The sequence below is a fragment of the Balaenoptera physalus genome (assembly GCF_965194825.1).
Source record: "Balaenoptera physalus genome assembly, chromosome: 7".
Classification (NCBI taxonomy): Eukaryota; Metazoa; Chordata; class Mammalia; order Artiodactyla; family Balaenopteridae; genus Balaenoptera; species Balaenoptera physalus.
Window position 1 is genome coordinate 80379317 of NC_138886.1, and position 26178 is coordinate 80405494.

At 41.6% G+C, this 26178-nt stretch overlaps 1 protein-coding gene across 1 annotated transcript in view; it reads right to left on the reverse strand.

Annotated features, from left to right (window-relative positions):
• Positions 1-26178, reverse strand: part of LOC309663576 (uncharacterized protein) — a 117015-nt gene that overhangs the window by 89808 nt on the left and 1029 nt on the right. Inside the window, exon 2 of the mRNA XM_082467657.1 lies at positions 16642-16727. Coding sequence (XP_082323783.1) covers positions 16642-16717 — 76 coding nt within the window. The 5' untranslated portion in view covers positions 16718-16727. The remainder of the gene's footprint in view (positions 1-16641; positions 16728-26178) is intronic.

The following is a 26178-nucleotide window of genomic DNA, read 5'->3' on the forward strand; positions in this document are numbered from 1 at the left end:
GTCAAAAACGACCTTGCTGTGACTTATGTCATAGAGTGTTCTGCCTATGTTTTCCTCTAAGAGTTTGATAGTGTCTGGCCATACATTTAGGTCTTTACTCCATTTTGAGTATATTTTTGTGTATGGTGTTAGGGAATGTTCTAATTTCATTCTTCTACATGTAGCTGTCCAGTTTTCCCAGCACCACTTATTGAAGAGACTGTCTTTTCTCCATTGTATATCCTTGCCTCCTTTGTCATAGATTAGTTGACCATAGGTGCGTGGGTTTATCTCTGGGCTTTCTATCCTGTTCCATTGATCTGTATTTCTGTTTTTGTGCCAGTACCATATTGTCTTGATTACTGTAGCTTTGTAGTATAGTCTGAAGTCAGGAAGTCTGATTCCTCCAGCTCCGTTTTTTTCCCTCAAGATTGCTTTGGCTATTCGGGGTCTTTTGTGTCTCCATACAAATTTTAAGATTTTTTGTTCTAGTTCTGTAAAAAATGCCATTGGTAATTTGATAGGGATTGCATTGAAACTGTAGCTTGCTTTGTGTAGTATAGTCATTATCACAATATTGGTTCTTCCAATCCAAGAACATGGTATATCTCTACATCTGTTTCTGTCATCTTTGATTTCTTTCATCAGTGTCTTATAGTTTTCTGAGTACAGGTCTTTTACCTCCTTAGGTAGGTTTATTCCTAGGTATTTTATTCTTTTTGTTGCAGTGGTGAATGGGATTGTTTCCTTAATTTCACTTTCTGATCTTTCGTTGTTAGTGGATAGGAATGCAAGATATTTCTGTGCATTAATTTTGTATCCTGCAACTTTACCAAATACATTGATGAGCTCTGGTAGTTTTCTGGTGGCATCTTTAGGATTATCTATGTATAGTACTAGGTCATCTGCAAACAGTGACTGTTTTACTTTTTCTTTTCCAATTTGTATTCCTTTTATTTCTTTTTCTTCTCTGATTGCCATGGCTAGGACTTCCAAAACTATGTTGAATAATAGTGGCAGGGGTGGACATCCTTGTTATGTTTCTGAGTTTAGAGGAAATGCTTTCAGTTTTTCACCATTAAGAGTGATGTTTGTTGTGGGCTTGTCGAATATGGCCTTTATTATGTTGAGGTAGGTTCCCTCTATGCCCACTTTCTGGAAAGTTTTTATCATAAATTGGTGTTGAATTTTGTCAAAAGCTTTTTCTGCATCTATTGGGATGATCATATGGTTTTTATTCTTCAATTTGTTAATATGGTGTATCACACTGATTGATTTGCCTATATTGAAGAATCCTTGCATCCTGGGATAAATCCCACTAGATCATGGTGTATGGTCCTTTTAATGTGTTGTTGGATTCTGTTTGCTAGTATTTTGTTGAGGATTTTTGCATCTATATTCATCAGTGATATCGATCTGTAATTTTCTTTTTTTGTAGTATCTTTGTCTGGCTTTGGTATCAGGGTGATGGTGGCCTCGTAGAATGAGTTTGGGAGTGTTCCTTCCTCTGCAATTTTTTGGAAGAGTTTGAGAAGGGTGGATGTTAGCTTTCTCTAAATGTTTGATAGAATTCGCCTGTGAAGCTATCTGGTCCTGGACTTTTGTTTGTTGGAAGATTTTTAATCACAGGTTCAATTTCATTACTTGTGATTGGTCTGTTTATGTTTTCTATTTCTTCCTGGTTCAGTCTTGGAAGGTTATACCTTCTTAAGAATTTGTCCATTTCTTCCAGGTTGTCCATTTTATTGGCATAGCATTGCTTGTAGTGGTCTCTTATGATGCTTTGTATTTCTGCGGTGTCCATTGTAACTTCTCCTTTTTCATTCCTAATTTTATTGATTTGATTCCTCTCCCTCTTTTTCTTGATGAGTCTGGCTAAAGGTTTATCAATTTTGTTTATCTTCTCAAAGAACCAGCTTTTAGGTTTATTGATCTTTGCTATTGTTTTCTTTGTTTCTATTTCATTTATTTCTGCTCTGATCTTTATGATTTCTTTCCTTCTACTAACTTCGGGTTTTCTTTGCTCTTCTTTCTGTAGTTCCTTTAAATGTAAAGTTAGATTCTTTTTTTTTTTTTATAGCTATTTTATTTATCTATCTACTTATTTTTAATTTTGGCTGTGTTGGGTCTTCGTTTCGTGCGAGGGCTTTCTCTATTTGCAGCAAGCGGGGGTCACTCTTCATCGCAGTGCGGGGGCCGCTCTTCATCGCGGTGCACGGGCCTTTCACTATCGCGGCCCCTCTCGTTGTGGGGCACAGGCTCCAGACGCGCAGGCTCAGAAGTTGTGGCTCACGGGCCCAGTTGCTCCGCGGTATGTGGGATCTTCCCAGACCAGGGCTCAAACCCGTGTCCCCTGCATTAGAGGGCAGATTCCCAACCACTGTGCCACCAGGGAAGCCCCAAAAGTTAGATTCTTTATTTGAGATTTTTCTTGTTTCTTGAGGTAGGATTGTATTGTTATAAATTTCCCTCTTGAACTGCTTTTGCTGTATCCCATAGGTTTTGGATTGTAGTGTTTTTGTTGTCATTTGTCTCTAGGTATTTTTTGATTTCCTCTTTGATTTCTTCAGTGATCTCTTGGTTGTTTAGTAACGTATTGTTTAGCTTCCATGTGTTTGTGTTTTTTACATTTTTTTCCCTGTAATTCATTTCTAATCCTATAGCATTGTTGTCGGAAAAGATGTTTGATATGATTTCAATTTTCTTAAATTTACGGAGGCTTGATTTGTGACCCAAGATGTGATCTATCCTAGAGAATGTTCCATGTGCACTTGAGAAGAAAGTGTAATCTGCTGTTTTCAGATGGAATGTCCTATAAATATCAATTAAATCTATCTGGTCTATTGTGTCATTTAAAGCTTCTGTTTCCTTATTAATTTTCTGCCTGGATGATCTGTCCATTGGTGTAAGGGAGGTGTTAAAACCCCCCACCATTACTGTGTTACTATCAATTTCCTCTTTTATAGCTGTTAGCATTTGCCTTATGTATTGAAGTGCTCCTATGTTGGGTGCACATATATTTACAATTGTTATATCTTCATTATGTAGTGTCCTTCCTTGTCTCTTTTAACATTCTTTATTTTAAAGTCTATTTTATCTGATATGAGTTGCTACTCCAGCTTACTTTTTTTTTTTTTTTTTAAAGGGAAACTCACTAGAGTGGGAGATATTCCAGCTAGGATTTTATTAATTAATTAATTAATTTGTTTATTTTTGGCTGTGTTGGGTCTTCGTTTGTGCGCGAGGGCTTTCTCTATGCGGCAAGCAGGGGCCACTCTTCATCGCGGTGCGCGGGCCTCTCACTATCGCGGCCTCTCCCGTTGCGGAGCACAGGCTCCAGACGTGCAGGCTCAGTAGCTGTGGCTCACGGGCCTAGTTGCTCCGCGGCACGTGGGATCCTCCCAGACCAGGGCTCGAACCCGTGTCCCCTGCATTGGCAGGCGGATTCTCAACCACTGCGCCACCAGGGAAGCCCCCAGCTTACTTTTGATTTCCATTTGCATGGAATATCTTATTCCATCCCCTCACTTTCAGTCTGTATGTGTCCCTAGGTCTGAAGTGGATCTCTGGTAGACAGCATATATATGGGTCTTGTTTTTGTATCCATTCAGTGAGCCTGTGTCTTTTGGTTGGAGCATTTAATCCATTCAGATTTAAGGTAATTATCGATATGTATGTTCTTATTACCATTTTCTTAACTGTTTTGGGTTTGTTTTTGTAGGTCGTTTTCTTCTCTTGTGTTTCCCACTTAGAGAAGTTCCTTTAGCATTTGTTGTAGAGCTGGTTTGGTGGTGTTGAATTCTCTTAGCTTTTGCTTGTTTGTAAAGCTTTTGATTTCTCCATCGAACCTGAATGAGATCCTTGCTGGATAGAGTATCTTGGTTGTAGGTTCTTCCCTTTCATCACTTTAAATATATCATGCCACTCCCTTCTGGCTTGTAGAGTTTCTGCTGAGAAATCAGCTGTTAACATTATTGGAGTTCCCTTGTATGTTATTTGTCATTTTTCCCTTGTTGCTCTTAGTAATTTTTGCCTTTAATTTTTGTTAATTTGATTACTATGTGTCTCGGCATGTTTCTCCTTGGGTTTATCCTGTATGGGACTCTCTGCGCTTCCTGGACTTGGGTGGCTATTTCCTTTCCCATGTTAGGGAAATTTTCAACTATAATCTCTTCAAATATTTTCTTGGGTCCTTTCTCTCTCTCTTCTCCTTCTGGGACCCCTATAATGCGAATGATGGTGCGTTTAATGTTGTCCCAGAGGTCTCTTTGGCTGTTTTCATTTCTTTTCATTCTTTTTTCTTTATTCTGTTCCGCAGCAGTGAATTCCACCATTCTGTCTTCCAGGTCACTTATCCGTTCTTCTGCCTCAGTTATTCTGCTATTGATTCCTTCTAGTGTAGTTTTCATTTCAGTTATTGTATTGTTCATCTCTGTTTGTTCTTTAATTCTTCTAGGTGTTTGTTCTTTAATTCTTCTAGGTCTTTGTTAAACATTTCTTGCATCCTCTCGATCTTTGCCTCCATTCTTTTTCCGAGGTCCTGGATCATCTTCACTATCATTATTCGGAATTCTTTTTCTGGAAGGTTGCCTATCTCCACTTCATTTAATTGTTTCTCTGGGGTTTATCTTGTTCCTTGACCTGGTACATAGTCTTCTGCCTTTTCATTTTGTCTATCTTTCTGTGAATGTGATTTTCATTCCACAGGCTGCAGGATTGTAGTTATTCTTGCTTCTGCTTTCTGCCCTCTAGTGGATGAGGCTATCTAAGAGGCTTGTGCAAGCTTCCTGATGGGAGGGACTGGTGGTGGGTAGAGCTGGGTGTTGCTCTGTTTGGCAGCGATCAGTAAAACTTTAATCCGCTTGTCTGCTGATGGGTGGGGCTGAGTTTCCTCCCTGTTGGTTGTTTTGCCTGAGGTGACCCAGCACTGGAGGCTACAGGCTCTTTGGTGGGGCTAATGGCAGACTCCAGGAGGGCTCACGCCAAGGAGTACTTCCCAGAACTTCTCCTGCTGGTGTCCTTGTCCCCACAGCGAGCCACAGCCATGCCCTGCCTCTGCAAGAGACCCTCCAACACTAGCAGGTAGGTCTGGTTCAGTCTCCTATGGGAAACTGAACACACTACTTTGTGTGTGCCTTCCAAGAGTGGAGTCTCTATTTCCCCCAGTCCTGTCGAAGTCCTGCAATCAAATAAATCCCACTAGCCTTCAAAGTCTGATTCTCTGGGAATTCCTCCTCCCGTTGCCAGACCCCCAGGTTGGGAAGCCTGATGTGGGGCTCAGAACCTTCACTCCAGAGGGTAGACTTCTGTGGTATAATTGTTCTCCAGTTTGTGAGTCACCCACCCAGTGGTTATGGGATTTGATTTTATTGTGATTGCGCCCCTCTTACCATCTCATTGCGGCTTCTCCTTTGTCTTTGGATGTGGGGTATCTTTTTTGGTGAGTTCCAGTGTCTTCCTGTTGGTGACTGTTCAGCAGTTAGCTGTGATTCCAGTACTCTCACAAGGGGGAGTGAGCACATGTCCTTCTACTCTGCCATCTTGAACCAATCTCTAAGTGGCAAGATGTACAGGTTTTTTTAAACAAAGCAGATCAGAAACTTCCTAGAATTTGAGCCTTGAATATAAGGATACAAGACTGAAAACAGTACGAGCTCACTCATCATTCTGGTTGCCCTGAGGAGGCTATGTCATGACTACTGCTTCCCAGGTTCTTAGAGTTGCTCCATATTCCTGACCCCTCTGAAGGTCCCCTCTTCCACATTTCCTTCAACTCTGTGAACCGTCCTTTAATCCTATCAATAAATATATTTTTTGCTTAGATGAGTTTTAAATTGATTTCAAATTTTAAATCAAATAATTGAAATCAAAAATTGTACCAGGTACTTGTCCCTTTCCTGTGTTTATCCTCCAAGGAGACAAGAGAGAGAAGGACAGAGAGCTAAAGATGCCTTGAAGCAAATAACAAGGAATGCTATCACTCAAGAATCTAGTATCCAAAATCATTTCATGAAAATCACTATTACTATGGCAACTCTTCAATGTGCATTCAGTGATTTTATAATATATTAGCACTTAGATGTAAATCAAACTGTATTGGCTTATTCGGCCTTGACTCCTTTTTACATATAAATTGTTTTATCTCATAAAATTCATCAGAGCTGACTAACAGTAAATTTACTTTTTCCTCTAAAATTCCTATTGAAATCACACTATAAAGGAAAGCCTTCCATGTTTTATCTCCCACCACCACCATCATTCTATAAACATACACACACACTCATAATATCCACTAGAGCCCCAGCTCCTGTCATCAGAATCTGTTCTGATGATCCAATATGGTTAACATGGTTAATATGCCTCCCATTAAATGATAAATTAAAAACCATCAAAGTCAAAAGCCTAATGAGATTTTTTAATAAAATCTGACTAGTTGGAGAGAAAGTTCATCTGGAATAGTAACTGTATAAAAGTCAATAAAATGTTGGGTATTTTTGGCTGTGCCACCCAGCACGTGGGATCTTAGTTCCCCAACCAGGGATTGAACTTGCGCCCCCTGCATTGGAAGTATGGAGTCTTAACAACTGGACTGCCAGGGGAGTCCCTTTTGTTTTGGGGGTTTGTTTTGTTTTGTCTTGGGGTTTTTTGGGGTTTTTTTAAAGAGTCAATAAAATGTTGAAGAAGAACACTGGTCAAACAAGCCATGACCATAGAGAAAGTCAAGGTAGGTGGCAGCAAAGTAGTGCATAGAGCCCCAGGAGGGAGAGCCCTAGGGAGAGGCATGCCTATTTCTCGTCACTCTGAGACAAACACCAGCACTTCCATATTATCTGCACCCAGAACAAGTTCAGACAAACTTTGAGCACCAAACTGTGTCCAAGGCTGTATGGCCATATGGGACCACTGAGCATCATGTAACTCATTCATGTGCTACATGACTCTGAGATTCAACGTCTCACTAATTCAGAGAAGAGCTTCAGTCAAAGAAAATAAATAAAAGAGGAAATAAAGGAAGAGGTGAACCCACATATACTGGGGTCAGTGATGTTTTCACATCTTCAGAGAACTTAGAGAAAGTTTTTAAATCCAGCAGTAAAGAGAAATAGATTCTACACAGACACTGGGTCCAAAGGATCAGAAAGAGGAAGTACAAAGAACAAGCCTTAACTACAAGCCACAATCCTTCCAACCTCAGCAAGACCTAGAAGGGGTAATGATGGGCAACAAAGAATGGGGGAGTGGTGAGTAGGGAAGGGACAAAGATTCCATGGTTAAGGAAATAAAGCTGGATACTGTGTCAGTTTGCCTCAGCTTCACAGAAGCCTCATACAAGCTTGGCTAGATGAAATGGTAGTAGGGAAGAGAAAGGAGGAGAAGTGGGGAGGAAAAGGAGAAGAAAAAGAAGGAAGAATAAAGAAATTCTACAAAATAATATTAATGAAAATTGTGGTATGAGTTTAGTAACAAACAGCTCAATAGTAGTGGAATAGGGAATCCACAATAGACTCACATATGCATTAAAATTTAGCTCACCATAAATGTGGCATTTCAAGTGAATAAGAAATGAAGGCTTGTTTAATAAATGAGTTGGAGTATTTAGCTAAAAACTGAAAAAATAAACACGGATCCCTACCCACACTATACCACAAAATAAATGCCAATGTAATAAAGACCTAAAGTCAAAAACAAAAGTAAAAAAGTACCAAAAGAAAATATGAGAACATATGGATGAGGAAGGCCTACTTAAGCAAAATATAAAATTTAGAAACAATGAAGAAAAAAGAAAGAATGCCTGATTTGGCTACATAATTTTAAACCTCTGTATGATGAGAGACACCATAAACAAAATTAAAAGGTCTAAGTTTGTTAAGTATTTACAAAATAAGTAACAAATATGTCAAGAACAAAAAGAGAGGTAACCCAACTTTTTTCATGTGCAAGGAACATTGAGAGAGACTGTTCAATATCTCCAGTTCTCATTCTGTGCTGCTTCTATAATAATAAAATTTTATTATTTAATTGGGCGTGTAGTTACACAAAATAAAGATTATATTTCACAACCTCCCTTAGAGCTTAGTCACCTGTGGCATGTGAATGAATGCTGGCCATGGAGTTATAGAGAAGAGTCATGAAGGAGGGTCCAGGAATTTTCTTAAGAAACAGTATGTGTGGGTCCTTGACTCTACATCCTACTGCCCAGAGTGCAGATGCTTCCATCTTAGACCTGAGGTCAAGGTGAGGAGTTGGATTTGAACAGGAAGAGGGACCCCCTTATCCTGTGGAAGGGAGTCAGGAATTGTATGCATGTAGACGAGCGGCAGTGAGGGGGATGGAAAGTGAGCAAGATAATTCTTACTGGCCTCAGTTTTTTGATCAAGTAGGAGAAAACATAGTCAGCTAAGAGTAAGGTAAGTGAGACCTTAAGGACAGTGGTAGTGACATCGAATATTTATTGAAGACAATGAAGGAGGAACCTGACAACAGCCAATCAACAGAATGAAAGGAGAGTGCTGAGAGCCCAACAAGGGTTCAAGGCCATAGATGTGGGGGGGTGCCAATCTGCAAGGTTTATCGCAAGATCTACTGATTTTTTTTCTAACATTGATTAACTAATCTGAAGATAAGAGTAAAGGAAGCAAATTGTGGCACTGATCCAGGGTTGGGATTCAGTAGAGTGGGATGAGCAGTAGGATAAAAATAAAAGGGGTATTTGTGGGAGAATATTTTAGGTGATCAAACATGAGGGTTCATGGAGAAGAAAGAAAGCCCAAGATGGGACCGATAAACTGGGAGGAAGTGGAAAGAGCAAGGGACTGGAAATCTTGATGCTGAAAAACAGAGATAGTAGAAATGAAACTATGAAAAAACTGAGGGCTGGGATCAGGATACTTGAGTTTTACTTGAGTCTTCTAAAATGGAGGTGTTCTAGAAGAAGGCAAGTTCCAGAATATGACCATGCAATAGACAGGAGAAGTATAGCACAGTGGTTAAAAGCATGGGCTTTGAAGCCAGAGAGAATTTCTGTTATTAGTTTTATTATTTATCTTCACTTTGCCTTGGTTTCTTCATCACACCTAATTAATAAGATTGTTGTGAGGATTAAAATAATTTACTTAAAGAGCTTTGTTCAGGGCTCAACACATACCAAGCTCTCAATAACTGATCATTTTTAAAAAGCAAAAAAGAGAAAAAACACACAGATACCCTACTATTCTGCCTACTATTAAAGAAGATGCACAACACATTATTGGGTAGAAAAATGTACTACCTTTAATACTGATGCTAATTTTGCCTATGGGCAGCAAACATTTCCAAACTGTAAGCAAATGTCTAATAAAAAAACAGTGAATAGCCTAATCCAGTTATGGGCTCTTCATTTTCCTTGATTGAAAATGTCTTTAAAAATAAGTGCTTGTTATGGTGAGCAGTACTTCAGTAGGGTGTGTCTATTACAATTAATTAAGTCAGCAATTACAGCAGAAACTCAGCCCCTTCAACTAAGCCCCTTCAACTAAGCCAATATTTTGAAAAGAAGCATTTTTAAAAGAAAAAAGAACCTATTTCCAGATAACAAGTAAAAAATGATCATAAGTAAACAGATGACAGAGCCAGTGTGACTGGAGATGGAAGAATTATTCTTGGTAAAGCTGGAGAGGATGTCAGAGTTACCTAATGCAGTCAGCATCTTCAGTATCAGAGAGCTTTCCCTACTCCATATGCCCTTATCACACCTCCCTCACTCTGTAAATTATTACGTGAAGTGTGGGAAACATATACCTGTATATCAAAGATATGAAGTAAACCACCTCAGCAGATGCAGTTGGAGAACAGATATAGCCCCTGGTATGGGCTAAAGGAATAACTGCAGACTTGTGATCTGTTAGTTATGTTTGAGTGCACATGGTTTGCTCTGTGATATACCCAAATCCTTTTAACTCAAATGGCTTTAGGCCACACAGCCAAAAGGCAATGCCTCATGTCCAGTGCCTAGTACATAGCAGGTATTCAACGAATGTTAAAAGCCATTTGCTTATTTATGCAGCCAACATTTATTGAGTACCTAATATGTGCCAAACGTTGTTCTAGACATTAGAAATAGAAGAAACACATTTTTTTAATTTTGTTTTTATTTTGGTGCTTTTTTGAATCATAAACGTAATACACGATTGTTGCACAAAGTGAAACAACACAAAGATGTATCAAAATTTTCTTTGTTGTCAAATATGGGATCAACTATTTTAAATGTTCCATGAACGTATGGGGGGAGTATATCTTCTCTATTCAAAGGATGTGAGTCTTTCTCCTCTATACATGAGTGCACACCTGGGTGCTCACGTGTACACGCACGCACACACACACACACGCTTACTTATTGTAGTATTCAATTCCTTTATGTCCTTACTTATTCTTTGTCTCCTGGAGATGTTCAATTTTGATATATACATACTAAAATCTCTCACTATAATTATTTTATATATCTCACCAGTCAATAAAAATTAAGATTAAACAACCATACAACAATGAATTGAGAGGCAAGAGCTAAAGTCCTTTGTTAAGCACCAAATGAATCAGAAAAACATTAAACGAATTCTGTCAATAGAACTGTCTATAGCTAAGCACACTGTGAATTAAGTTACAAGATCTTTTTCTTCAGAAGAATGCTCTTTCTGTTGATGTCAAATTAAAATTCCTCAAGCACAAGAACTACATATCAGATCATTTACCTCTTCCCAGTCTGCGAGTCATAATTATTTCCCTTGGCTCACTGTTAATGTGGGCTTTTGTACAGTTGAAAATGACTGTGCAATTAGGTAATTCTGTTAAAAAGACAAAAATTAGGTTTTTCTCTCAAGAAACAGAAGCCATATGAATACAGTGATGAGAAACTAAAAAGCAATTCAGAAACAATTTTAATTACAGTACAAAGTCCAAAGTATCTGCCTGCATCATTCATCTTCAAAGGTCTTTTGCTTTTCGTTTTGATAACTCCTCCTCAGATTTTAAAGGAGTAGATAAGGTGAAATATAAAACACAATTATATTATGCGTATAGAGTAGCCCCATCCAGGAAAAAATGAGCCACAGAAGGAGAGAGGATGCCCTGTTGACTGTCCTTGCTATTAGTCACATTGGTTTAAAACCTCACAGGTTTTGTAGGGATAGAATACACGGAAAACAGGAGGAAAGGACCCAGAAGGTGGATACCATGATAATGATAGGTGTTTACAATTATACAAAACGTTTACTTTCCTTAGTCACCACAAATGACTTGGAGTGTTAATCCGTACCTGGCCAAGTGACTGAAAGTTTAATCTTGAAGTTGACTGTTGCTCCAAACAACTGTGAAGTGAATTCACCTAAAATTGTCACCTGTCAGATTATTTTTCCACTTTAAAAACATAACAGTTTATTAATTAATATAGAAACTACCCTGCTAGCTCCTATCTTTGGAGGAGGGGCTAAATTATTTCCTTTCTCAAAATTCTTTTGAATTAAAAGTGACTTCTTTTGTCAAGAATGTTTTATTTGGTCCTAAGATATGTTTGGCATCTACCAAAATGAATCTTTTCTTAACCTCCTCACCTAAGCCGGCTGCCACTGAGCAAGGGAGGTGGCAAGGGCAGGAGAGCAGAGAGAGCCTCCATGTTGTACAGTTCCTTACATCAGAAAAGAAACCAAGAATTCCAATGAATAGATTAGACCAAATCTACAAGAAAGTTTCCTTAGAAGACCACTATTTGCCATAATCATCATAGTTATTTAGTGACCATATACCAAGTGTTTAACTGTCATTACTTTACAGCAATCCTACAAGGTAGACCTATTTTGTCTCTGTTTTACAGGTGAGAAATCTGAGGATCAGAGAAGTTAAACAACTTGCCAGTGTCACACAGCTGCTAAGTGGTAGATCTGGCATTTGAACACAGCAACTAGGATGTGGGTTGTTTTGGTTAACATGAGAGACTAAGAAAAATCAGTACTGGTCATTGAGGATAGAAAAGGCACAGGTATTTTGCCAAGAGGTGATGTTAAAATCACTTTTAGACAGGCGGCCCTGGAGCTCCGAGGATATTATGGGGCCCCTTCCTCACTGCCCAGCGTCTGGTCATCCAAGTCCAGCCCTGGTGGGTTGCCCAGCAAGCTGCACTCACCCCCCGCAGTCCAGCATGATGCCCTGGTCCATCCAGGCGGAGCAGCAGCCAGCAGGTGTAGTCTTCGTTGTCCAGATCTTGCAAAGCCCGGGTCCCTGCGATGAGCAAGCAGCTCCTGCTCTCTGAGAAGGCCTCTCTGCGCCCTCCATGACTCCAAACCCCAGGGAGGTCCCCACACCACCACCACTACCACCACCCCGGCAACTCCTGCCTCAGGTAGTCCCCAACACAAAACCCTGGTGAGAGAGCAAGGGCCTCAAAGTCTCCAGCAGGAGCCTGGGGGAGGGCTTGGGGCTTACCCTCCTCTAACCCCAGCCTTCTGGGACCCAGGACTCCCTCCTGGTCACGGTCTCCTCTGTTCCCCACCTCCTCTGGCTTGAGCCCCTATGGGCAGCCTCTGGTCTACACCAACAAGCCAAGGATGCCTCAGAGCCCCAGGGGCGTTCTCACGGTGAGGATCCTGGCTCGGCTTCTTCCCCCCACTCAATGCAGAGACGTGGCTCTGCTATCTCAGCCCATCTCCATGGGAGGAGAGGGGAGGGAGGAAGTGGGCAAGAGCTTCACATGTGCTGAGGCGCAGCCCCAAGCCCCTACCCCGCCCACTCTCCTCTGCCCCCTCCTGGGGGGCTTAGTCCACACCTGCCTGGTACCTACTTCCAGGCAGGCCCGTCCATTCCACCTCGTCGCTGGGGGGGAAGAAAAGGAAATTTAAATCCAGGGGGCCAGGCCCTGTACTGGACACTTTAGATACTTTATTTCACTTACTTCTCACTGTTTTAACACCTGATTTTACCATAAAGGAAACTGAGACTCCGAAAAGCCAGCCAGAGCAGGGAAGATCCAAACAGCCAAACATGCTGGGTCTCTCTCCTCTGCCCTTTCCACCTCCCCTTGCTCAGTAGCAGCAGAGGTTTTACTGGAGTAAGTCATTTTTCAGCTATACTTTCACCTTTCTCTGTTCACATGGTTAGAAGGGAAGGATGGAGATGGGAAGCACATGCTTTTATGAAGGGGACTGAGGGAAGAAGTCAGGTTGTTCAAATAAGATGCCCCAGCCTTCAGACTCATTGCCTTCAGCTCAGCCAGGCTTGGTCATTCTCAACTTGCCTTCTAACATACTTTGACTGAAAGTTAAGGCTCAGTAACCGGTTTAAGGGAGATGTTCTGTGTGAATACGTGAGGAGGCACCTGGACATAAGGGAAGAGTTCTAGCTTCTAATTCCCTATTCTCCACCCACTACCTTGGTCTGGAACAGAACCACTCTGAGTTTTGTTTTGTTTTGTTTTTTTGTTTTGTTTTTTGGCTGCGCTGCACGGCTTGCGAGATCTTAGTTCCTCCCAACCAGAGATTAAACGCAAGCTACGGCAGTGAAAGCACAGAGTCCTAACCACTGGACCGCCAGGGAATTCCCAGAACCACTCAAGCAAACTGAAACTAAATTCCTCAAGCAAAGTGAAACTGAACCCACCTACCTTATGGCATTGCTGCCAAGGTTGGTGATTGTCACAAAGGGAGCCTCAGTGCTGTTTATTTAGTGTCTCCCTCTATGCCCAGCAGACCGTATTTCCAGGCCCCTAGAGGAGGGGAAAAATCTTATCTTGAAGAGACCAGTTTCCATTTCTCAGGGCAAACCCAGCTTGAGAATTCCTTTTGTCCCCAAAGACATGCCTGTCCTCACTGCTCTCCCACACACCTGGGCAACCTAACGCTCCCTATGCCCATCTCCCTTTCACAAATGAGTGGTCATCTCTTTCTCAAAAAGCAGACTCCCCTCTGGTATTCCTCCCGCCACCAGCAACTGGAAGACAAGCTCTGCCTTTACAGAACAGTATGCTCGGCAGGTCAGCCTGGCAAACTGGGGTTTCAAAAAGATGAAAGGGTTCCTGGAGGATTTTGCGGTGTTTTGGAGAGTGCCTCTGGGCAGATCACACACTGTGACAAGTTCTTTCCAAACTGTGACAATTCAATCATGCCTTCTACAAAGAACTGACTTTTTACACTTAACATGGGTGGTAGCTGCCCTTGCTCATTTCCCCCAGAATCTTGAAGTGAGCTTGGGACAGCAATACGGAGGCAAATGCGTGGTTTTCTGAACCCTGCTTCTGTTCTGTAGCACCTGTGAACTGGCAGCCAGGCACAGGCAAGTGGTGAGGGGCCTCTGCTGATGGCTATGCTGGAGTTAGAAATGTTTGTGCACATTGAGCCCAGGAAGGCAGTGGCTTCCAAACCCCACCCCTGCCAACTGTCAGAGGAAGAAAAACAAACAGTTGGAAGGGGAGTGGAGGTCTCTCACTCTAGTCTCCCTAATTTACATGGCTTGCTGCTAGCAGCTGTATTCTTTTCCCTTGAAATTTCTTCTCTCTAATCATAGATTCTCATTATCAGAGAAGTGGGACATTGGGAGGGGAGAAAAGAGATGCTTACTTCATATCAAAAAATATCCCCATCAGATAATGCTTTAAACCTTGTAACAGGGGCTTCCCTGGTGGCACAGTGGTTAAGAATCCGCCTGCCAATGCAGGGGACACGGGTTTGAGCCCTGGTCCGGGAAGATCCCACATGCCACGAAGCAACTAAGCCCGTGCACCACAACTACTGAGCCTGCACTCTAGAGCCCACAAGCCACAACTACTGAGCCCACGTGCCACAACTACTGAGCCTGCATGCCACAACTACTGAAGCCCACACGCCTAGAGCCCAAGCTCCACACAAGAGAAGCCATCACAATGAGAAGCCCACGCACTGCCACGAAGAGTAGCCCCCGCTCACTGCAACTAGAGAAAGCCGCACGCAGCAACAAAGACCCAATGCAGCCAAAAAATAAATAATAAATTAATTAATTAATTAAAAAAAAATCTTGTAACAGGACATTCACCAAAAAAAAAAAAAAAAATGAATCTAGATACAGACCTTACACCTGTCACAAAAATTAAATCAAACTGGATCATAGACCTAAATATAAGATACAAAACTAAAACTCCAGGAAGATAACATGGGAGAAAATCTAGGTGACAATGGGTTTGGTGATGACTTTACAACATGACTTGGGGCAGGGGGAGTGGGGGGGGGGGGGAATGAATAATAAGTTGCACTTCATTAAAATTAAAAATCCTTTAACTGGGGACAAAATTTTTTGTTGTACAAATAGAATTGAAATGCAAATTCCTATCTGAAGGAGAGAATACTGGGGTTTAAAATCACAGTAAAGTATAAAAGACTAATGGCAGATCCTTGCCTAGGTCATATTGTTTTGTTGCTGTGATACAGGTAGGGAGAAAGGAGATGAGAGCACCTGAATACAACTACTCATTTATAAGAAAATACAAAGAAAAAATACATGTGACATGTACAAGGAACAAAGTCTTATTCTAGGGATAAACATACCACTTCCACTTTAGCATCTTGAACATATGCCTTCTCAATGGACACAAGGAAATCTGATGGTTCAAGTCTTAAAATTAGATTAAATATTTCCTTGTTATCAACAGCCAAGGCAGTCTCCGTAAGTCTCAGATCCAATCCAGCAATCAATTCACAGCAGTAAATATTTTCATTATTTAAAAAGTTCAATCATGAAAGTAACTAACAAATGCAAGAACTACTTTTCTGAAAAATATCACTTTATAATATAAGCAAACATTCAGCAAATACAATCAAGAAAAAAGGAAGAAACACAAAATGCAAGATATGAGAAATGGAAAGAAAACAACAGAAATCAAAATTTCCCCCCCCAAAAAGATGACGTATATAATCTTTGCTTTCAACTCTCAAAAATTATTAAAGGGGATCCAGGTCACATCAGGGAGAGTAACCCTTCTCCAAAATCTCCTCCTCCCTTCCCTAGTTCTCCCGACCACTCAAAAAAGCTCCCACTTCCCAAATGACTCAAGGTCTTCTCCAAATGTTCACCTCCTGTATCTTCTTTCTCTTCCTCCCTTTTCATTATGTAGTTTGGTTTAGCTTCCCTGACTTCTTTTTGTTGCCTCTCCACTTCTCTCATTACTTGAATTCTCTACCACAAAGGATATCTGAAGCCAAAGTCCTGACCATTCTCCTCCTGATTTTCAGGTCCTATTTGCTCCTCCACTTATCCTGATCTTTATGTCTGAAGTCTGGCTTCCAGGCCACAAAGCACTCACACATGAACTAACCTATAAACATTATCTCCCAATCCCACCCCATCAAAAATGTTTCCTGGAGTCCAAGTCAACACTGAAAAAGTAGCCCTCAGGAACCAAGAGGGTTCATTCCCAGAACTCAAGGATGGTTCAATATTTGGAAACCTAATATAACATGCCACATCAACATAACACAAGGGAAATCATGGGACTTCAATGGCTGCTGAAAGACATTTGTAAATACAAATAGGAAGTTGCTGTGTACAACAATTTTGAACAAAATGTAGTTGATATCTCTGTGAAAGAAACAGAGATTGAGGTTGTGGGCAAACAGAGAAAATCTAGTCTTCTAAATCTAGTGATAGGGAAATCAGATCCAGAACATGAATTACCTTCATCTGTGTCATTCTCAGGCCCAACTGAACCTGTTAAAGGCTTGGAACTTGGCCTTGCAGGATGTCTTTCCATCTATAGAGGACTGGAGAAGTGATATGACTTGTTAAAATTATTAGCCATTTTTGGCTTTACCAGTTATTAATATAAATTAACTGAATGTTGATTGCATTCCCTTGTGAACTATTACTTTTTTTAAATAAAACTTGGTTTTTCTCACATTCCCAGAAACATATTTACTGTAGCTAATTAGAAATATTCACAACATAATGAAATTTATGTTACCCACATTCTCACCATCCAGAAAAGACCACTAATTAACATTTTAGTATATATTCTCCCACCATGAGTTTGGGAATATAAGCGTTCTTGGTGTTTAATAAAGACTTACGTTTGTCACTGGTGTTAAAACAATCACTTCTGTGTCCCAAATGACTCAATGGGATATCAGAGGCTACTAGACTAAAGAATTTTAACAGACTCTTGAGGCAAGAGTTTAAACATTTCTCTGCCCGCAAAACACAGTATTAGATGTTCTCCCATTGGTAGCAGAGTGAATTTCTGTATGTGGTTTGGAAAAATGCCCTACCAGATGGTTCAAAATAATCAGGGTCAAAGGGATGTACATACACATACACACACACACACACACCAGCTGAGAACCTCTGCCCTACGAAATCGATAGATAATTGATTTGTATGAAAATGTATGTATGGTGAGAGACTCCATAGCTTTCACCTCTCAGAACCTGTGACTCCTTCAAAACGTCAGGAGCCCTGGTTTGTAAAGTTCTTTCCAGCTCTAATATTCTGGTACTATCTGAGATTGGGGCACTTATTCTGCCTGTTTAGAAGAGAGAAGCATTGAAAGAGCTGGAGGACAGAGGTGAAGCTAGGTTCTTTTATCAGAAAGAGGCTTTGGGGGAAACTGGCCCATGAAAAATGTACACACAGCCCTTTACCTTCTCTGTGGATCACCATCTCGCTTTGACAGTGCTTCCTCTAATGTCGAACCATCAGAGAATTAAGTCAGTGTAAAAATGATGCCACTTTTCAAAGCTATGCCCAGCAGAAATGTCTGTTCCCACTGCTGCTTCCAGGTATACTTGTGATGAGAACAAGAGTTACTAACCTTGGGGTCAACTTAAGAAATGGGAGGAAACGAGATAGCATATTTTTCAATGCCTACCATGTACTTGACATGTCCAAGACCCTCCACTGTTAAGTGCCAGAATCAGACCTCAACCATGGCTCTAGCCAATTTTAGAGTCTATTTAACCTCCAAGCCAAATGGCCTCCTCTATCAATCATGTATGTTTTATATTCTTACCTACACCCTCGTTTTCTGTCAAACTTCTATCTTAATTAGGAGATCAGTTAAACACACATAAACCTTATTTTTAAAACCCCTCTATATTTTATTTTAAAACACTGATTCTAAAATATAAAAGTTACATAAAACTTCTTCCCCCCTGCAAAAAAAAAAAGGACAAATTAAGACTTTATTGTTCAAACGCTGCCATCTGGTGGCCAAAGATAATAATCCCCCTAAAAATAGATCCTTCATAGAAAAGGTATGGAAAACCCCAATAGCCTTTATCACCTTGTTTGTTAGCAAAGATTGATAATCTGGAACGTTATGTGGGAAGACATGAACATTTTTATGTTCCACTAATTCCGATCCATAACAGATACTATGCTCATAGAAATGCAAATCAAAACTACAATGAGGTATCACCTCACACCAGTCAGAATGGCCATCATCAAAAAATCTACAAACAATAAATGCTGGAGAGGGTGTGGAGAAAAGGGAACCCTCTTGCACTGTTGGTGGGAATGTAAATTGATACAGCCACTATGGAGAACATTATGGAGGTTCCTTAAAAAACTAAAAATAGAACTACCATATGACCCAGCAATCCCACTACTGGGCATATACCCTGAGAAAACCGTAATCCAAAAAGACACATGCACCCCAATGTTCACTGCAGCACTATTTACAATAGCCAGGACATGGAAGCAACCTCAGTGTCCATCGACAGATGAATGGATAAAGAAGATGTGGTACATATATACAATGGAATATTACTCAGCCATAAAAAGAAACGAAATTGAGTTATTTGTAGTGAGGTGGATGGACCTAGAGTCTGTCATACAGACTGAAGTAAGTCAGAAAGAGAAAAACAAATATCGAATGCTAACACATATATATGGAACCTAAAAAAAAAAATGGTTCTGATGAACATAGGGGTAGGACAGGAATAAAGACGCAGACATAGAGAATGGACTTGAGGACATGGGGAGGGGGAAGGGTAAGCTGGGACGAAGTGAGAGAGTGGCATGGACATATATACACTACCAAATGTAAAATAGATAGCTAATGGGAAGCAGCCGGCATAGCACAGGGAGATCAGCTCGTGCTTTGTGACCACCTAGAGGGGTGGGATAGGGAGGGTGGGAGGGAGATGCAAGAGGGAGGGGATGTGGGGATATAAGTATACGTATAGCTGATTCACTTTGTTATACAGCAGAAACTAACACAACATTGTAAAGCGATTATACTCCAATTAAGATGTTTAAAAAAAAAAAAAAAGAGAGAGATACTATGCTCATAGACAATGGCAGCAGGATATTTGTCAGAATGTTTCCAAAAGCCAGATGCAGCCTCCACAGACCACATGCTTGACAGTTAAATCCAGCTGCAACAGAAAGAGTTGTTTCCTATATGCTTTCAAAGTATGACACAAGGTTTCTCATTCAACAAAATTTTATTGGGATCCTATTATGTTCCAGGTACACTGAATTTTATTGGGTACATGTCAGAGAACCAAAGAAATAGCATCTGTTCTAGAGAACCTCATGATCTGGTGAGAAACAGGGTCCCCACCCTGTAAGGTTGCACATTTGTGACCTACATGAGCCCCAGACTCAGGGGTGAGTGTGGGCTAAAAGCTTCCACCTGCAGAGGGTGCCTTTTTCTCATTCACATGAGACATACACTAACAGATTCTCAGGTGGGGTATTCAGATAGGGGTGCCTATTGGGGCCTTTCTCCAAAATCTTGGGTCTCTTCCCTAATGCCTGACAAGCTGGAGGGATCACATTTTAGTATTTTACCTATTTCCTCCCCTTGCTCTGTCAGGAACATTTTATGGCTGATTCACTTTGTTATACAGCAGAAACTAACACAACATTGTAAAGCAATTATACTCCAATAAAGATGTTAAAATATGGAAGGAAGGGAGGAAGGAAGGAAGGAAGGAAGGAAGGAAGGAAGGAAGGAAGGGAGAAAAGAAGGAAGGAATCAACATACACACACACAAAAAAGAATCCACCTGCTCAACTGGCTTTTCAGGCAACTCCCAAAGCCCCTTCCTCTGCCCTGGCCCTGGCCTCCTACCCCCAGAAGAGCAGCCAATGAAAGAGCAGCCAATGAAAGAGCAGCAGAGCTGGTGGTCTACTAGTGAGCCAGGACATGGAGGTGCCTCAGGACCCTGGCAACTCTAGCCAGTGTTGTAAGAGTGCATCCTACAGCTTCTGGAGAAGTTTCTGCAAAAGGTCCTTAGAGAGAAACTATTCAATTTGAATAGATAGTTTTTCCTCCAATCAAGGCAAACAGTACAGGCTGGGGGTCGGGGCAGTGGGTTGTGTCAACTTTCAACCTGTAGCTACCAGAAGCCCAGGATTGTCTGCCTCCATTTTAGTCTTAGATCCCATGTCAATGGCATAGGGCTAAGGGAGCTACCAGCATTTTGGAATGATGTGTGCAGTCCATGTGAGTGGTAAATATCTGTTGTTTTGCAAACTGCTCTCCCCTGTTCTGTGTAATTCTAGCGGGGCCATCAGTCCTGTGGCCCTCCACCCCTCTCGCCTCAAGACGGTCCTGTTCCTCAAAATGGCCAGGGTACGTCTCCTCCTAAGAGATACAGTGATTAGTCCAGAGATGAGTATGTGACCTAAGCAGAAGACTCAGGGTCCTTTCTATACTTGGGCAGGAATGTCAAGGAAAAGGACTGTCCTCTCTCTCTCTGAGGCCCATGGCTATTTTTGTTGCCCCCTGGAGAGAGTCAACACAGGAAAGCAGAAGTAAGAGATGGAAAGGGAAAGTTCTAATGATGTCACTTAAACCCCTAGATTCAGCTATGCCCTTTGCTCCCCACCATGGGTCCAGAATCAGCATAAACTGGGGCAGATGAAGACTTCTTTTAAAACTTACTTAACAGTTAAGGGCATGGATGTAAAGAATCTCTGAATTTTAGAAAGCTCATCTGCCAATTTTGATCTTAGAATAAAAGGAGACCTTAGGGACACAGCAATAGAAGCTAACCAGCTGGAGCCTGAAGCAAGTTATAAGTCCCTCTTACTACTGGGAGGGACTTTAAGTATTATCTAGTCCAAAGCCCTGGTTTTAAATATGAGAAACCAAGACTGGAAGGGAAAAAGAACTTGCTGGAGAGAATACTCACTGAGGCCTCACAGGTCAGATGGGGTTAGTTTAGCAGAGGAGACTAGGATTGATGAGTGCTGTACCTGGGCCTTTCACGTTCACACTTGTTTAATCCTCACAGTCAATCAGGGATTACACATTTTAGCTCAATTTCACAGATGATAAAATTGAGGCCAGAGAGGTTAAATGACTACTCCAGTGTCACACAGCTAACATGTGACAGAGCTGAGCTTCAAATACAAGCCTAAGCCTTTTTTTTTTATTTTTATTTTTTTATTTATTTTTGGCTGCATTGGGTCTTCATTGCTGTGAGCGGGCTTTCTCTAGTTGTGGCGAGCGGGAGCTTCACTTCGTTGCAGTGCACGGGCTTCTCATTGCGGTGGCTTCTCTTGTTGTGGAGGACGGGCTCCAGGCACACGGGTTTCATTAGCTGTGGCTTGCGGGCTCTAGAGCGCAAGGCCTAAGTCCTTTTATTCCTACTCTACCTTTAGATAAAGAAAATATGCAAGACAAGAAACAAGTGGGATTTAGCACTGACGCCATTCCTTATTCTTAAATAAGATGTCAGTACCCTGAGCGCATCTGGGAAGAGTCAAGAAGACTTCCAATACAGGCCAAGATCTGGTTTAAATTGCTAAATGAACCCTTTAAACCTCCAAGTCCCAGTAGCCTTCTAAAAAATGACAAAGTTGAAATAGATGGTCTCAAAATAAATTTGCAAAATGGAACAGGCAAAAGGAATTGAGTAGTGAGTGGCCCAGAATCCTAGAACTCCTTTCCCACTGCCCCATGCCCAGGCTGTTTCCTTCCCCGAGGTCTGGGTAGAGAGCAACTGCCAAGAGAGGAACTCTCAGGCATTTGAGGATGTCACTGATTTGATGAGTCATTTGACAATTGCTTACATACCGCTCACGTACCAGCCCCTCCCTGAGTCGGAAGCATCAGAACCCTACTCATTAGGAGACTCTAAGACCCAAAGCTCATTCCTTGGTGGTAGCTTGTTTGCTAAAAAAAAAAAAAAAGTTAACAGATTAAGATATAAATAATAGATTACTCCATTTCAGAGAAGCTAATGGACTTTGAGAGCCCTTTCCTCCAGCTCCAACTTATGATTTGTTCAAAGCCTATTCTTCATGCTACCATGTAAGACATTCACTTGATCAGTTTCAGGTTCCACTTCAGCTCTGTCACATCTTACCTACCTTCTCTTTCAGCAAGAGAAGAACTCAATTGTAAATGTGCCTTCTTGACTAGAGTTTAAAGTATCCATCCATATTCAACTGCTTTATTTTAATAAAACTACTGTCTTGCCTGGCTATGATAGGGCCAAGATAAAAGAGGATAGTCCTAATGGAGAAAATACTACGACCTGGCATCACAAATGTGATTTACATGCTTTTGGTCTATTTTTTCATGCCAGTATGCCCTGTACCTTGAGAAGACTCCACCCAATTGCAATGCAGTGATAAATCTGGGTTAAACAGGCAAAGAAAGGTAATTTTTTCTAGTGATAATGTCAACAATAGCCCACCTGGGGGAGGGGATGACATGGGGCCTATACACCTCAATATTTTGCATCCTTTTTCTGGCCCCTCCAAGTCATTATTTACGTTTGTTCTTCTAAAAGAGCTATTATTCAAGCTCGCTGAGTAGCCTGGCTGAACAAAGAATTTAGAGGTGGCCACCTCATTTCCAAATTTTCCTTCATTATCTCTCACATATTATACTGTCTGTGATACAGTCTCTCCTTGGTTGCAGTTTATCAAATATTCTCATCTTGATTTTAATATTGATATGCTAAACTATATAACATTATTGATTAGGTGGAAAATTAAATTGAATCCTTCTGCAATATCTATTTCTTAAAGTTCACTGGGCACTTTACCTGAAATTTAGTTAAATGTTCTGTAATTCTCAAGTACACTGGCTGGGGCCTCAGTAAAATCTCTGCCTTAGTTTAACAGTACAAGCTGCTACAAGCTGTACTGGGTCTTCAGTCTTGAGATACAATCATGGTGCAGCTGATCTATTTGTGCAGATGATCAGTACAGTTTTCCCCTAGACATTCATTTTGGTAAAGTAGATTCAATGCCATTTATTCATTCATTCATTCATTCATTCATTCATTTAGCCGTGCTGCATGTGGGATCTTAGTTCCCCAACCAGGGATCGAACCCGCACCCCCTGCATTGGAAGTGTGGAGTCTTAACCACTGGACCAGCAGGGAAGTCCCAATTCAATGCCTTTTAGATAGCTTATGATGAGTGTCAGCCAAGGTCCCCAAAGCCCTCAGACCCACTGAGGATTTCCCTGTTTCCCAAGACTCCTGCCTGAGTGTGGTGGCTAAACTGCAGCCAGCAGTTCCAGGGTCCAGATTCCAACTCCAGCCAGAGGCCCCCAGGATGTGTATGTACTAAAGGGCTGAGGAAGGAGCACTGAGACCAAAGGAGAGCATCCCAGAAACATCCTGGAGATGGGATCTGGCCCCTTGTTTTCCACAGTGATCGCAGACACCTCCTGAAATCCCAGACACATGATGAACCTTTTCACCAGAGCAGAGGTTCGTAAGTTGAGGTCCACAGACCACTAGGGAGTCTATGGAAGCACTTCAGGGACTTTATAAACTCCCTATTAATGTATATAAAATGCGTATATATACATTATCCTGGGGAGTAGGCTTGATAGCTTTCATCATTTTTTTTTCAGCCGCACCGCACAGGTTGCAAGATCATAGTTCCCCAACCAGGGATTGAACCCGGGCCACCACTGTGAAAGCACCAAGTCCTAACCACTGGACCACCAGGGACTTCCCTATCATATATTTTTTTTTAATCTAGTCTATGAAAGAGCTCTGTGGAAGTTTCCAAGTTGGCATTACTGGGACAGAGAGAGGCAGTTAGGCCAATTCTGTCAGACGAGCCCTGAATCTCTGATATCTAGCCATATCCAATGTATGTGATGAAACTCCAGGAAATGTCACTGAACCTGCAGAGACTCTTAATGACCATCCCAAGTATGGCCTGGTCCCTGAAGGGACTATTCATCCCTGGATATCAAAGAGACAAACCCAGAAGAGGAAAAAACATATATGCTCTGAGTCTACGGCTAGCTACATTCATCAGGGTCCCAAGCCAAGCCTCTGAAACTGACCTGGGCAGGAAGAGGGGAATGGGAGCCATTGAAGAGGAGTAGTCATCAGCTCAACTTGGCTCCTAAGAGCCTGGGGCCAGAGGGGCTCCCTCCAACCCCTGCAGAAAGGAAGGGCTGGTGGCTACAGCCAGTCACTCTCCCTCATCTAATGCCCAAGGTCTTCCTGGATCCTGAAATAACACTGACCCTGCAGAGGGAAGGAAGACCCATAACTGGCCCAGAAAGCCAACCAGAAAATACAGTATGTGCCCTGGCAGGACACAGCCTAATCTGGAAGCTTCAGAAATGCAAGCTGTTTTGAAGCCAAGGGCTGATTTATACTCTGGTTCTCAAAATTTAGTATGAATAAAGATCATCCTGAATGTTTGTTATATAGTGCTGATTCCTAGACCCAGGGGATTGTGATTCAATAGTTCTGGGGTAGAACCCAGGTATTTATATTTTTTAAAAGGAAACTAGTAATTCTGGTCTCAGGAGTCCATGGAGTATACCTTTAGAAACAGAGTTTCTCTGGGTTCTAAGGCATCAGATGTGGAGAAGGGGATAGATCAAGTGAACCCTCTTTCCCAATCCCCACCATTGCCCCCACCAAAATAAAAGCAGAGGCTTCCAGTTACCATTTATCGAGCCCTTCTCTGTGCCAGATACTATGCTAAATCTTTTACATGGATTATTCTATTTAATGCTTATAACCCTGAAGTTCAGGGAAAATAAGTAATTTGCCTAAGATCCCTCAGCTCTGAGTACCTGAGCCAGTATTGGAACCCAGATCTGAATCCAGAGTCTGACATCCTGATATCAAAGGAAAAGCTATGAAGCCACATCCCCTCTACAGGGTCGAGGGAGAAGGCCATGGGCCACAGGGTAAGGAGGCAACCACTGCAGGAGAGGAAGCAGACAACTGGGCAGGCTCAAAGGTCCAGAGTTGAACCAGACAGAAGGAACTATTTATTGGATAAGGAACTATTTATGGATAAGCTGGGCTGATAAGATAAGGACTACATTCCTGGAATGCAGAAGGAACAGAGGACAGAGACGAAAAATGTTGGACAAAAGGGCTTTAAAGGAAATGACCAGCCTCAGAGAAATCAACGAAAGCCATGGAAACATTTGGTCAGCACGGGCCCAAGGCCCCTGCGGGTCTATGACCTCTGCTGGTTAGTACTGCATTTTACTGTTCAGCTGAGAGGGAAAATAATGAGTTCAATGCACCAGAACCAAGACCAACTTTGGAGCCCAGGATCTTTTACAGATTCTTAGATCTTCATCCTTTAAAGGGGCATAACAATAGCACTTACCCCATGGGGCTTCCCTGGTGGCGCAGTGGTTGAGAGTCTGCCTGCCAATGCAGGGGACACGGGTTCGAGCCCTGGTCTGGGAAGATCCCACATGCCGCGGAGCAACTAGGCCCGTGAGCCACAACTACTGAGCCTGCGCGTCTGGAGCTTGTGCTCCGCAACAATAGAGGCCCGTGCACCGCAATGAAGAGTGGCCCCTGCTTGCCGCAACTGGAGAAAGCCCTCACACAGAAACTAAGACCCAACACAGCCAAAAATAAATAAATAAATAAATAAATAAATAAATAAATAAAATCAAAAAAAAAAATAGTACTTACCCCAGAGTTACATACAGTAAGAAGTAAAAGAGATCATTTGGATAGAGTACTTAACATAATACCAGAAACAAAGGAGCTGGACAAGTGTTAGCTGCTATAATCACTAATTACTACTAATTATGACTATACCCATGCTCACCAAAAAACCACTGTGGCATCTTGTTTATTTGTGAAAGACACAGGTCAGATATGGTCTCTGTGGATTGAGGTTTTTCTCTCCTCGGAGAGAAGTTATTGTTAAGATGTTCTTTTTTTTTTTTTTTTACAAACAAGAGTAAAAAATGTCACACCGTCAAATAGATCAACAACTGATCAAAAATAATGT